Source organism: Rosa rugosa, chromosome 3, assembly GCF_958449725.1.
Source record: "Rosa rugosa chromosome 3, drRosRugo1.1, whole genome shotgun sequence".
In the NCBI taxonomy this organism is placed as follows: Eukaryota; Viridiplantae; Streptophyta; class Magnoliopsida; order Rosales; family Rosaceae; genus Rosa; species Rosa rugosa.
Genome location: NC_084822.1, coordinates 29,659,383 through 29,671,969, shown reverse-complemented (window position 1 = coordinate 29,671,969; position 12,587 = coordinate 29,659,383). Strand labels below are relative to the sequence as shown.

General features: G+C 35.5%; 1 protein-coding gene across 7 annotated transcripts; it reads right to left on the bottom strand.

The window, feature by feature from the left end:
- Positions 1-810: 810 nt before the first annotated feature.
- On the bottom strand, positions 811-12,275 carry LOC133738748 (disease resistance protein RPV1-like). Of its 7 annotated transcripts, none has more exons than XM_062166343.1 (11): positions 11,679-12,275; positions 8,966-10,067; positions 8,254-8,529; positions 6,036-7,610; positions 3,978-4,088; positions 3,303-3,489; positions 3,119-3,180; positions 2,911-3,012; positions 1,841-1,970; positions 1,416-1,513; positions 811-1,298 (listed from the first exon to the last, which is right to left on the bottom strand). In XM_062166343.1, exons 1-4 carry the CDS (start codon positions 12,200-12,202, stop codon positions 6,069-6,071), a joined length of 3,444 nt encoding a protein of 1,147 aa, XP_062022327.1. In that variant the 5' UTR covers positions 12,203-12,275; the 3' UTR covers positions 811-1,298; positions 1,416-1,513; positions 1,841-1,970; positions 2,911-3,012; positions 3,119-3,180; positions 3,303-3,489; positions 3,978-4,088; positions 6,036-6,068. The 7 variants fall into 7 exon arrangements, with proteins under 7 accessions (XP_062022327.1, XP_062022328.1, XP_062022325.1 ...); XM_062166344.1 differs by having other exon boundaries at positions 3,329-3,489; XM_062166341.1 differs by lacking the exon at positions 2,911-3,012 and having other exon boundaries at positions 3,303-3,603.
- Positions 12,276-12,587: the final 312 nt, after the last annotated feature.

Genomic DNA, 12,587 nt, shown 5'->3' with positions numbered 1-12,587 from the left:
TTGTAACGGAAAAACTAACTGTGTACACCAAAATGAAAGAGTGGAGCAAACTTGGTATACTAATATGATAGTTATGAAAATTGGTATACTAAAGTGTAGAAATGCCTAAAATTGATGCATGGTTTGTGATGTTCACTATGTTATTTTTTGAATGAACCAAAATAAAAGTGAAAATCGATGTGGAGTTCATCATACTATCTTTGTGCTAAACCTTTTCATATATACAGTTAACTGCATGCATTTGGTTGACATGGTCGGCTGGCTGTGAATAACAAGGAGAATACTATGACTTCTGCAGTTGTTAAAGGTGGATGATTTGCAGCACTTAGATGTGTTTCGTTTTCTGATACATATTTTATTCTTTTTGCAAAAAGAAAAAATGATTATCTCTGATTTATGTATGCATGAAAAAGAATCTATTACATTTTAAGATATTGGAAGCAATTAAAATTTCGTACTAGGAACGGAACTTAAGAGTATGTCATCTGCATCAAAAGTACCAAAAAATCAAAGCCAGTACCAAAAACAAAAACATGTAATTAGCAAGTAGATGATTTTAAGGCTTAGTTACCTCATCAACTTCAGACTACCATTTCAGTGTCTGCACATGTGATTCCTGGCGGGAAAATCTACTCGAATAGTAGTAAAACAATCAAAGGAATGAAGACTACGTTAATCCAGAAATTTACCAATTTGATCCTTCACATCCTTTGTTCTTATAAGAAATAGATCCTCCACATCCTTGAAAGGATATAATACCAATTATTTAATATAACAAAGTATTCTGGGAAAGGAAAAGTAGAATAACCATAAAAGCAAATTGGTAAGAATTGGATTACCAATTATTCGGTTTTTAGTGAAGGGATACAAATAGAAGGATGTAAACTGCTTACAAATCTCTCTCTCTTTCACACACACACACAACAACAACAACAACAACAACAACAAAAGTCATAACCAAACCTCTATAGACTATAGCAGAACATTGAACATCAATCCCCCGACAAAAGCTGATTACCTCGAAAGTTCTACGATGAAAGCAAAATCCACATATGCCAGCATGTCTACCGTGCAGGATAAAACAAAACTTGTAGCTATAGCCTATAGTGATACAATAAAAGTACTTGTAACCATTTCATACAAAACAAGCACAACTAACTAGCTAGCTAGAGCTACAAGTCTAATGTTTACATTGTTGCCAAGATCTATAGGTAATTATCTGAGACAAATGCCGCCCACTCTTCATGTATTTCATCAATTTTTCCTTGCATGTAACTGGTCTATTTTTTCCCTCCCCGCTGATACAAAGGGAAAAAAAATTATAAATAAATAATGTACATCAGTCTATAGTCACTCTTAACACATAAGATAATATCCATATAAAAAAAAAATAATAAAGAAACAGTGATTATTACCTTGGTTAGAACACATTGATCTTTTAATTAGGTCCCTCAGAAACCGCATGACATTGTAAACACACTTGTGCTTGTAGGTTCTTTTGGAGCACCGTACCCTAGAAATTAGTTAAAAATATTTAGTTTGCAGCTGATAGAACTACATTAACACAAAATAGATTTTTTTTTTTTTTCAAGCATTTAACAAGCTATATTAACTTAACACACCATCATTTTTCCGGGTCCTGACTTATTTCTTGAATGATTGAAAATTTTTATAGCAGCACTTCATTTTTATTTTTTATTTTTATTTATTTATTTATTTATTTTTAGGTGAAGGAGGTCAGACTTTATTTATAACTACGAAAACTTTCAGGTAGTACAAAATTCAGAGACTATGACATCTTGAATAAAAGAAGAAACATTAGACCAGGAATACTACTTACCAATAGTATTTGCATAAGATGCCATCAAATTAGCAGCCTTATTAGCTTCTCTTTTGACATGAACAACTCAAATACTGGGGACTAGCTCCATAGCTTGAAAGATGTCTTCTAAAGTCGACCCAAAACCGAACTGTTAGAGCGAGAGAACTGATTAAGTTGATGTTGCAACACAACACAATTTGTTTCAATAATAGCACTATAGCAAAATGACAAACATGAATCACAATCCTCCTATATATATATTGGGTGGTGCTATTCGCACACCCATTTTCTCTATTCACACACCCCTCCTATTTTTTCATTACTTTAATACAATTTTTTTTTTTACAAATTACTCAAACTACCCTCTCTTGAATTTTTTTTTTTTTTTTTTTCTATTTGGAAAGTCAATCATGAATTAAACATCATTATACAATAAACCAATTTTTCTCGTGAATGTCATTGCTGATTAGAAAAAAAATATATATATATATATATACAGTCCGGCTACGGTGCGGACGTCCGTACCGTGCGGACGTCCGTACCGTGCGGACGGTACGGATTTCCCGTTTTCTCCCACTTTCCGATCACATTTTCACATCTTAACCGTTCAGTTTTTAGGTCCTAATGTATAAATCACCTCTGCAAAATTTCAGCCAATTTGGTGATCGTTAAGGCATCCAAAACTGCAATTTACCATTATAAATACGAACGGTTCCGGTTCGACAGATTCGGTCCGTTCGTGTAACTTGCAGTTTTGGATGCCTTAACGATCACCAAATTGGCTGAAATTTTGCAGAAGTGATCTATACATTAGGACCTAAAAACTGAACGGTTAAGATGTAAAAATGTGGCCGGAAAGTGGTCGAAAACAGGAAATCCGTACCGAAATTTCGGTACGAACGTCCGCACCTGAGAAAAATCCTATATATATATAATAGGCAGGACGAAGTGCAATCTGTTAAAAGTTCTGCAATTAGTGTGGTAAAGTTTAGGACTCAGATGAAAAATCATGATGTAACTGAGTTTGGGGATTTAGGTATGTCATTATGACTGCTATACAAAACTGAAGAGAGATATAAGCATATCACCTAAACTAAAGGAGATCCAAAACCTCTCACATCTGATTAAGCAACGTTGAATCAAGATACCATTCTCAATGACATAAAATATTTTGTAGAGTGATGATATGACTAAAGTCAAAATGAAATCAAAGCGTCAATAATTTCAAAATTATCAATCAACTCAAGTAAAAATCATGATTAGTGTTAATGTCTAAAAGTTCGGCGGTAGCTGAACCTTTGTTAACGCTGATCCGGTGGGCGGATCGATACTTGTGATATACTTAAAGTTTCCGCTACCTGTCAAGTAAAATACAAAGGGCGTCAGAGGGAGACCGCGCCGGGCGGTCTTCAACTCTCCGATGACAAAGTAACAGTAGGTAAGTATTGAATGCGTCATTAATGAGGAGAGAGGAGAGAACCTTTTATAGGTGAGGAGGAGGCTGACCTCTTCCTTGTTTTCGATGTGGGACTGATGTGCTTCAGTTCCCAGTTTCAGAAGCTTCTGATGTTATCTTGGCGCGGTGCGTGGCGGCGCGTCGGCGGCGATCTGGAGGTGCTCCGATGCTGAGGTTGTAGCCCGCCTGGCGGTGTGTCTGCATGTCATTCCTTTGGTTGGAATTAGTACCTTTGGCGGTACAATGAGCGTGGCCCATTATAGCTAATTATGCTTGCAAATGTACATGTATGTACAATTAGCAAGCAAGCCATACCAAAATCAAACTAAGATGAACAGAACGCACAAATTTAAAGCTCTTAGTCCACCAAATCTCTGAGATAAAATGACTATGCTAGAGAAGTTTTTTATAGAAAAGAAAAGAGAAAATCGTAAAGAGTTTTGAAGTTCTCTGTGTCTGCAGGAAAATAAGGGTTAGGATTTGGGGATGATTGACTTGTCAAATAGAAAAAAATAAAAAGAAACAAAATTGCAAGGGATGGTAATTAAGATAATTTGTAAAAAAAATTAAATTAAAGTAATAGATAAATAGATGTGGTGTGTGAATAGAAAAAATAGGTGTGCGAATAGCACCACCCTATATATTACATATATCAATACTGAAATGTCATGTTTCTAACAGTCAAGAGAAGAAACTCACTTGTTCACAGCATGCTTCCTTTAATCTTCGTTTCTATGCTCTGATTAATGGACTCCACGAATTATATCGTCTCTTTTACTGGATGCACAATCGTTAACATCCCAATGATAGCTGCATAACATGCCAATCACAACAAGTAAATATCATATGGCTGACTAAAAGTTAAAGAAACAAAAGAGCAAGAGATACATCTAAATTAGGCATCTGACAAGGTATGCATTCAATTAAACTACTTAATTACCCAGAATTGTTAAGGGACAAAAAACATTTGAACATTCCGTGATTTACACAACTTGTCCCGCACCATGAAGCAGTAATAAGAACAGGATACCGAAACTAATCAGGCTAGCTTATTTAGCATGCTTGATTTCTCCAACACATCAAGAGAGCCATTCTGCAACTCGGAATACTTTTTAACAAGCCAGCTACTTTAACTCTGGATTTAAAGGTCAGCATTAGCTTACTGCAGTTTCTTTTTCACTCTTGGCATACCCTTGCTCCCTCTGCTTTACTATACAAGTTATTGATATTGACCGACTAACTTTTCGATTACATTTCACAATCTCAACAGTTCAGTTTTTAGGCCCTAATGTGTAGATCACCTCTGCAAATTTTCAGTCAAATCGGTGATCGTTATGGTATCGAATTAGATTAAATCAATGGACGAACCGAATCTGTCCAATCTGAACCGTTCATACATATAATTGTAAATCGCAGTTTTGAATGCCTTAATGATAATCAATTTGGCTGAAAATTTGCAGAGGTGATCTACATATTAAGACCTAAAAATTGAACGGTTGAGATGCCAAAATATGATCGAAAAGTTGGTCTAATGCCCTATCCTTGGAAAAGACAAAAAAAAAAGGATCCCCCACTAGAAGGACCCTGTATATATGTGTGTGTGTGTGTGTGTGTGTGTATATTAACCAACCAACAAAACTACTTGTTACAAAAAACATCTTGTTGTTGCATCGAAACATATAAATGTTGGCTAATCTGACTAACATTGAACTTGGTAAAATGAAATGGTTGAATAATTGAAAAATGAGATTATTCAGAAATAGACATTGAATGTTAAGATTAAGCATTGAATTTCTGGTAAATTTTTTAGTTATTTTTTATTATTTTTTTAATTAAATTTAAATGATTATATTATTATTATTATTAATTATTATATTATTACAACATAGTTACAACCAGTTTTTTAAATCGGAAGAGATCTTTTTTTTCTTTAAATATTTGTAACTTCGAATTTTCTTGTTCTTGATTCCCATCCAGATAATAAGTGGTGTGTATGTGGAGGGCCCTTTTTTTGACAATTTTGAGGGATAGTTTATTAGACCCACTTTTTAATCGCATTTCGGCATCTTGATCTTTCAGTTTTTAGGTCCTAATGTATAGATCATTTATGCAAATTTTCAGTCAAATTGATGATCGTTAAGGTATCAAACTAGATTAAATCTGGACGAACCGAATCTGTCCAACCTAAACCATTCGTGTTCATGATTGTAAATAGCAGTTATGAATCCCCTAACGATTATCAATTTGACTGAAAATTTGCAGAGGTGATCTACTCATATATGACTAAAAACTGAACGGATAATATGTGGATACGTGATCGAAAAGTGGGTTTAATAAGTTATCGCTTAAAATGACTGGAAAAAAAAAATCCCTCTCCCTCACTAGAAGGCCCTATATATATATATATATATATATATATATATATATATATATATATATATATATATATATACTAGCAGTGGCCTACACACTGCGTGTGCAGGAATTTTTTTTATTTTTTTTTTTCAGAGTGTGTGGTGTAGGTAGTTAAAAATTGTGGAAACTCCCACGACGTCTCCACTACATATAATTGAATTTCTGTTTTTATTTTTTATTTTGTTAATTGACTTTACTATCTCTATTGCTTATTTCTGATTCAAAGTATTTTAATATATAAGGGGGAAATTGGTAAAAAAAATCAGCTATGGAGAACAAACTCTTTTCTCTTAATAATAGTATAGATATATAATAAAGCAAGTGCAACTCATTTTTTTTTACCTGAGAAATGATTATTCTCGGAAATGAATGCCATTAGCAGGTCTTCCTCTTTCGAGGATTTGCTGCAGATGTACCAATATCTTCAAGGACTTCCTGTACAGAGGTCGTGTCTTCATCATGTGGTGTTACTAGATGGACCCCAAAGCTTTTGAAACGCATAGAACTTGTGCTACTATAGTCAACACTAACTCGACAGTTCACAGGCGCAGCAAACTCGTGATGACCCCATAAATGTGACCAAGAATATCGATCAATGAATGTAGAGAAGGGGATGTATTGCAACCACATTTCATCTGACTCTATCTCTGTTGAATAAAGACTTACCGTATCCTCAAAGTCACTGATACGAATTTCGACTGTCAAATGACGAGTACCAGATATATTCTCTGTATATTCGACAGCACCACAGACAGCCAATCCTGAGTTAAACCAGTCGAGATTTTGAGAGATTTTGATAAGAAACTTATGCATCCCAGAAGCAATGTATGTTGGATATTCCTCCCCAAAGGGGGAGGAATATTGATATGGGAATTCGATATCCTTCAAATCTTTTCTATCGTGGAAACATTTTGGAACTTCACTTCCTGAAAACACAACTCTGAATCTAAACCGATGATGAGTGAGAAAAAGAGAGCAAAAAGACTCCACCGGATTTTGTATGATATTTTTCTTCTTTGCCACATCATGAGCCAGAGTGCTATACAGTCTATGACAGTTGGACAAGTCCATTCGACAAATCGTCTGTGACTCCTTGTGTTCCAAAATGTTTGATAACTTTGAAAATCTTTCTAGTGATACACAGCCCCTAGCATTGACCAACTCCACCCTTGGTGGAAGTTCTGGAATTTCTCGAAGCCTGTCGCAACCACTCAAGTTAAGCTCTCGCAAGTTGACAAATTTGCTTAAACATGCAGGAAGACTAACAAAACTGTTTCTTGACAAATCAAGTTGTAATAATGTGGACACACAACCAAGACTGACAAGGAATTCACTTTCTGCTAAACTACATCCTCCCAATTCAATTAGCATTAGCTTGGGAAGCGCCGGAAGAAACGATTCTGCACTCCAAGAAACCTCTGGAGTCACTTTAATTGGGAAGTTAACAAGTTTTGGGCATTCAGAGAAAGACACAAACTCAAGATGTCGCAACTCATAAATGCTGCATGGCAAGTTTGTAAGGTTTTCACATCTTTCTAAGTACAGATCTTCAAGGCCAATGAGATTTCCAATTGATGATGGCAATTCTCTGATACCAGAGCCGGATAGAATCATGAAAGTTAAGAATTCCATCTTGCCCACAATTTCAGGAAAATGCTTCAAGCTTCTGCAATCTTGAAGATTTATCTTTTGCATAGATTTCCAGCTGGCTCTCCTAGGAAACATTGCAAGTTTGTAGCATCCCACAAGACTCAAGTCAACAAGCTTATAAAGGAATCCAACCGAAGGATCAACCTCAACTAAACTTGTACAGTACTTTAGATTCAAGTTCTCTAAGTTTGGAAGTCCCGCAAAGTTGACCACTTTTGTTAGGAATTTGCAGCCTTCCAAATTCATAGTTTTCAAATTTTGCAAGTTCTGTGAAGGAAAAAGAAAGAAAGAATGAGATCCAAAAGTTATTGTACACTCCTATGCACCTGAGTGACTATAAATAGGGTATCTCATGTGGTACATTAATGTGCTTGATACATGCTGCTAATCTTCATGCACATTAATATACCAAATGAGATGCCCTATTTATAGTAGTGGCAAATGTAATAGCAGACCAAGTCCTTGTAGTGGTAGATAAAGGAAGGTTGGTCTACCACTACAAGATGCTAATCTACCACTGCAATGATCCGGTCTACCGTTGATCTATCCACAAATAATACATGATGGACTTTAATTGGATCACAACAACTTTCTTTATGAGATACTTTTGTCCAGTATGTAGTTTGGACACACCCTCTCCATACTCTATATCTCTCGTTACATATTGTTGTGTAATGATTCGGATCTTGATGGCACAACTATATGTAATGAGAAATACAGAGAGTTTGGACATCAACATAATGAAATGAGAAATATGTAAAGTTTGGAGGTAATGTGTGTCCATACTACAGCTTCTTGTTTGGACATGCATTCCATCAATAACTCCCTTAAAAAAACTCGAAACATTATTATCAATAAATAAATAAATCTCTTGAAATAAAATTGGACGAATTAAATTCAAGTCACAGACCTTAAATCCATGTCCGAGTTGTGACATGTAGCTGTAAGGCATGTTGAGTTTTATAAGTTTCCTTGGACTAAAATTAGATGGCAGGGATTTCAATGGACATTTTGGCCAATCAAGGAACCTCAACTCGTTTGGAAGATACTCGACTTCCCCAGTAAAGGATGCATTGCAATTTATGAAAATTTGAAGATTTTTCATCTTTGAGAAGCTTTCAGCTTTCAAGTGTATCTCATATGGTTCAGCCAACTTCACGATGATACCTTTAATTTTGTTTGTACCCTGTAAAATGAACAAGCAATAGTATTAACAAGGAAAATTTTTTGTCAAATGAAAATGAAAGTCTACTGAAAATTAAATTATATACTTTCTCAACAATTAATCGATTTGTAATCTTAATAAGGTCTGGATTATATTCAGGCTAATTGGTGAGGAAGATTCAAAATGGGATCTCTTCCCACATAGAGAAGAAAAATACCGCTGGTCTTTCTGAGAATATATGAATTTAAATAGATGCTAAACGGATAGCAGCATCCTTATAACCAATTTTGGTTAAAACAATGGACTTCTGGAAAAATGATGTAATCGTTAGGATAATCAAATTCAAAAAGATGCCCAAAATAGATACCTAACGTTTTTTCAAAATAATAATGATGATGATGATGATGATGATGATGATGATGAAGAAAAGAGATCCCTCTTGTAAAGTATCACTTACTGTGTTTTCAGTTAGAACATGATGTACATCCTCTTCAAACCATAATCTGCTACGCTCGCCAGGCTCTCTTGGTGATTCTTGGCGAACTATATCTTTACCCATTTCTTCCAGCAAGTCATGCATCCATATATGATTTTTGTTATCAATATTTAGGAGGGCCTTTTCTGCGAGTACTTCAATACCATAAAAAGGGTTGAGGTCACAACCTTCCAGTATTTGTACCACATAGCTCTTGTCTTTACCTTTGAAGAAACATGCAATGTCTAGGAAAACTTCTTTCACCAGAACATCTAGTTCATCATAACTGATTTTGAAAATTCCTTGAATCTCTTGGTTGGGAACTCTTTTGTAACTATCCAATGCTGCTTGCCATTGATTTGTACTTCTACCACATAGATGTGAACCTAAAATTATCAAAGCTAATGGAAGACCTTGACCATATTGTACTACAGTACTTGCTAGTTCCACATAATCATCTGCCGGCATATTTCCGGCGAAAGCATTCCAACTGAAGAGCTCTAAAGCTTCATGATGATCTAATTCCTTGACCTTGTAGATTAGATGAACATGATGAGCAGTTAGCAAATGCTTATCTCTTGTTGTTATGATAATTCTACTGCCCGAGCCAAACCAATCACGCTCTCCAACCAATTTGTCTAACTGGTTTAATTGATTCACATCATCAAGAATCAAAAGGATCCTTTTGTGGCGCAACCTTTGCTTTATCACACTAATCCCACTATCAGCATTGGTCACCTTCAATTCTTTCCACCCCAAAATCGTAGAAAGAAGACAATTTTGTAGTTCCACTAGGCCTCCATAAGGAATTGATCTTTCTCTAACACTTTCCAAAAAGCAGCCACCTTCAAACTTATGAATGATTGAATTGTACACAGCTTTAACGATTGTGGTCTTACCTATACCACCAGTTCCCCATACCCCTATCATGCGAATATCAGTGTCCCCTACACATAAGAGCTCATTCATATCTTGCAAACGAGACTGTATTCCAACTGGGTATTTCGCCACATTCAAATATGTACAATTTACTACTTGTAGTGAAACCACTTCAACAATATCATGAATAAATTTATATTCATGCCTGCAAGTGTTAAAGCATATCAAACATTTAGTGAAATAGAATTTTACCATATGTAAATACAGTATAAACTTAAAAGACCTAAGTACACTTTTTAGTTGATGAGTAGGTAATAAATAACCACATTTATTAGTTTAATCAAAATGACTACAGGACTTACATTAATATTTAATCAAAGTTACAAAAAACAACAGACAGGTACAAACTAAACCACAACTAATAGAGTTACCTAAGACTAAGAGTTAATACCACCATCGATACAAGATTAAGCACTCAACAAAAGGCAAATAAAGAAAGAAGTTGCAGGGAATACAATATCCTCATTCCAAATGGAGGAGCTATCGGTTGCATTGCAGTAGCAGAAACTGCATTCAATGTCGCTTAAGAAGCCACTCGATAAGTTGTTTGTCTTGGCAAGTTTGTTTGCGAACTTTTAAGTATCTCCAACAATCTTTTCACCAATATAGGGCAAAAAATTGGGCACTAGTTCATTTAGAATTTTATGTGACAATATTATATTTAGAAATAAGGACTCCTATTCTATACGTTGATCCATAGGTTCTAAGACATTGATAGTCAATTTAGCATTGACTATCCTGTGAGGCAATGTACATCACATCTGGGATAGAACATTGGTCAACAATAGGAGATGAAGCATGAAAGCTTACCATGTTTCAGGTGTCATCATCTTCTTATTGTAAAGGTGCAAATAGTTTAGGTATCACAAGATATATTGTGTGAGGAAAGACGGACTTTGACTATGTCTCAAGGCCTAGCATCTTATGTATGTAGGGTAATAACTCTATAGGCATTGCTCAGGTCCTAGAGACTCACACAAAAGTATATGAACGTATAACAATGAATCTATACCTTTCGGTCAATGAAACTAGATATCCTTATGAGTCACAGATGACCTATATATCTCTGAAACTTTTGTCCAAAGTAAATATTGATCAAGCAAGGATTCTAGAGAACCGGCTTCAACTTATAGAGTTCAATCCTTGAGTAATCTCCCAATCAAACCCTCTAAGTGTTCTCTAAGGAATAAGGCTGATCTGCTTTAGTTGCTTCCCAAACAATTGATCAAAGCTTCTAGGCTGTGGTGTCCTCAAAATTAATCAAGCATCTTTTTTCTGGGAGCAAAGAGATCAATCAAGAAGGAGACATCACAATAATGACGCTAAAGTTGTGTTCAAGCAAGCAGGGGACAAGGACAGGAAGACTTGGTTTGTAATTCTTGCAGATTGTGTTCGAGTTCTTTGGAGCTTGTTTGTGATCAGAGAGTTCCAAGATTGAAACTTCAAATGATATTGTTCTCGATTATTCAAGGATCTTGACAGACCTTCGGTTACATTTTATTCATTAAATATATAGTTGGACCTTTGGTTGTATTGTACACGAACAGCCTACATGCTATTGGTGATTGGATAATTCTATTGAGATCTAGGCATCACACAATTAAGATCATATATGCATGCTCAATATATATTAAGAAAAATAATCTGGGTCTTCAGTAAATTCTGCATTCTAGAATCTAAACAAACAGAGAGACAGTACAAAACAAGTTGATAGCATCAAATAATCTAGTTCTGTAATATATGATTGGAACTGTACCTGTCAGCTAAGGTCCACCCAGACAAATTGGCTGCTTCCCTAAGAGCTTTCTTCCATCTCAACACCTTCTCCATATTATTCTTGAATCTGCATTCATGGGAAGAAAATGCCTCAACAAAGCAACCAGTTTGGTTTCGTACATCGGACGGATCCACTTTGTAAAAAATTGGCCAAACCATTTGTTGCTTTGATTCTTTGCATTGGAGGATCTTAACCAGCTCGTCCAAGCACCAAGTCGATGATGCATAATTTTGTGAGAATACAATGATAGAACTCCTCGACTGTTCAATGGCTTTGAGAAGCGCCGATGATATATCTTCTCCTCTTCTAAGCTCATCATCTATGAAGGTCTTAATTCCCTTCTGAACCAAATTGTTGTACAGATGATCTGTAAAGTTATGACGTGTATCTTCACCCCTGAAACTGAGGAAGACATCATATTCCGATGAGTTGGTGGAAAAGGAAGAGGAAGAGGAAGAGGCTCCTTGAGTAGTGATTAAAGAACACATACTGTTTGGGTGCATGAGAGTTGAGAGTTGAGAGTTGAGAGTTGGAAACCTTGTTTATATAATCGAAGCAGCTTGTTGCTCCCTAGGTGTGAATGACAAAGCATTTCCTGGTACTTTCATTCTTTCAATGCATAGTCGCATTAGTGGCGATTGCAATGTGGAAAAGTCATAGAAGATGCGAATGAACTAGCCTCTTTCTTTTTTTGTTTTTTTTGCGGTTTTTTTTGGTTTTTGTCATAACCTCCAATTTTTTTTTTTTTTTTTGATAAAATGGAAGCATACCAATAGTATGTCCCGGTTCATAGATCAAGAATAGTACAGAAAACTACTCCAATAATACATTTCTGCTCAGAGTAGTCTATGCCACATAAAAATACCTCACCTTGCAGGCAATCTATTC

Coding starts and splice junctions, on each gene's coding strand:
- LOC133738748 (XM_062166341.1), bottom strand. CDS start 12,202: ATGCACCCAAACAGTATGTGTTCTTTAATCACTACTCAAGGAGCCTCT. Junction 10,068..11,678: donor GGGTGGACCTTAGCTGACAG/GTACAGTTCCAA, acceptor TAACACTTGCAG/GCATGAATATAAATTTATTC. Junction 7,611..8,253: donor AACTCGGACATGGATTTAAG/GTCTGTGACTTG, acceptor TTTCCTTCACAG/AACTTGCAAAATTTGAAAAC.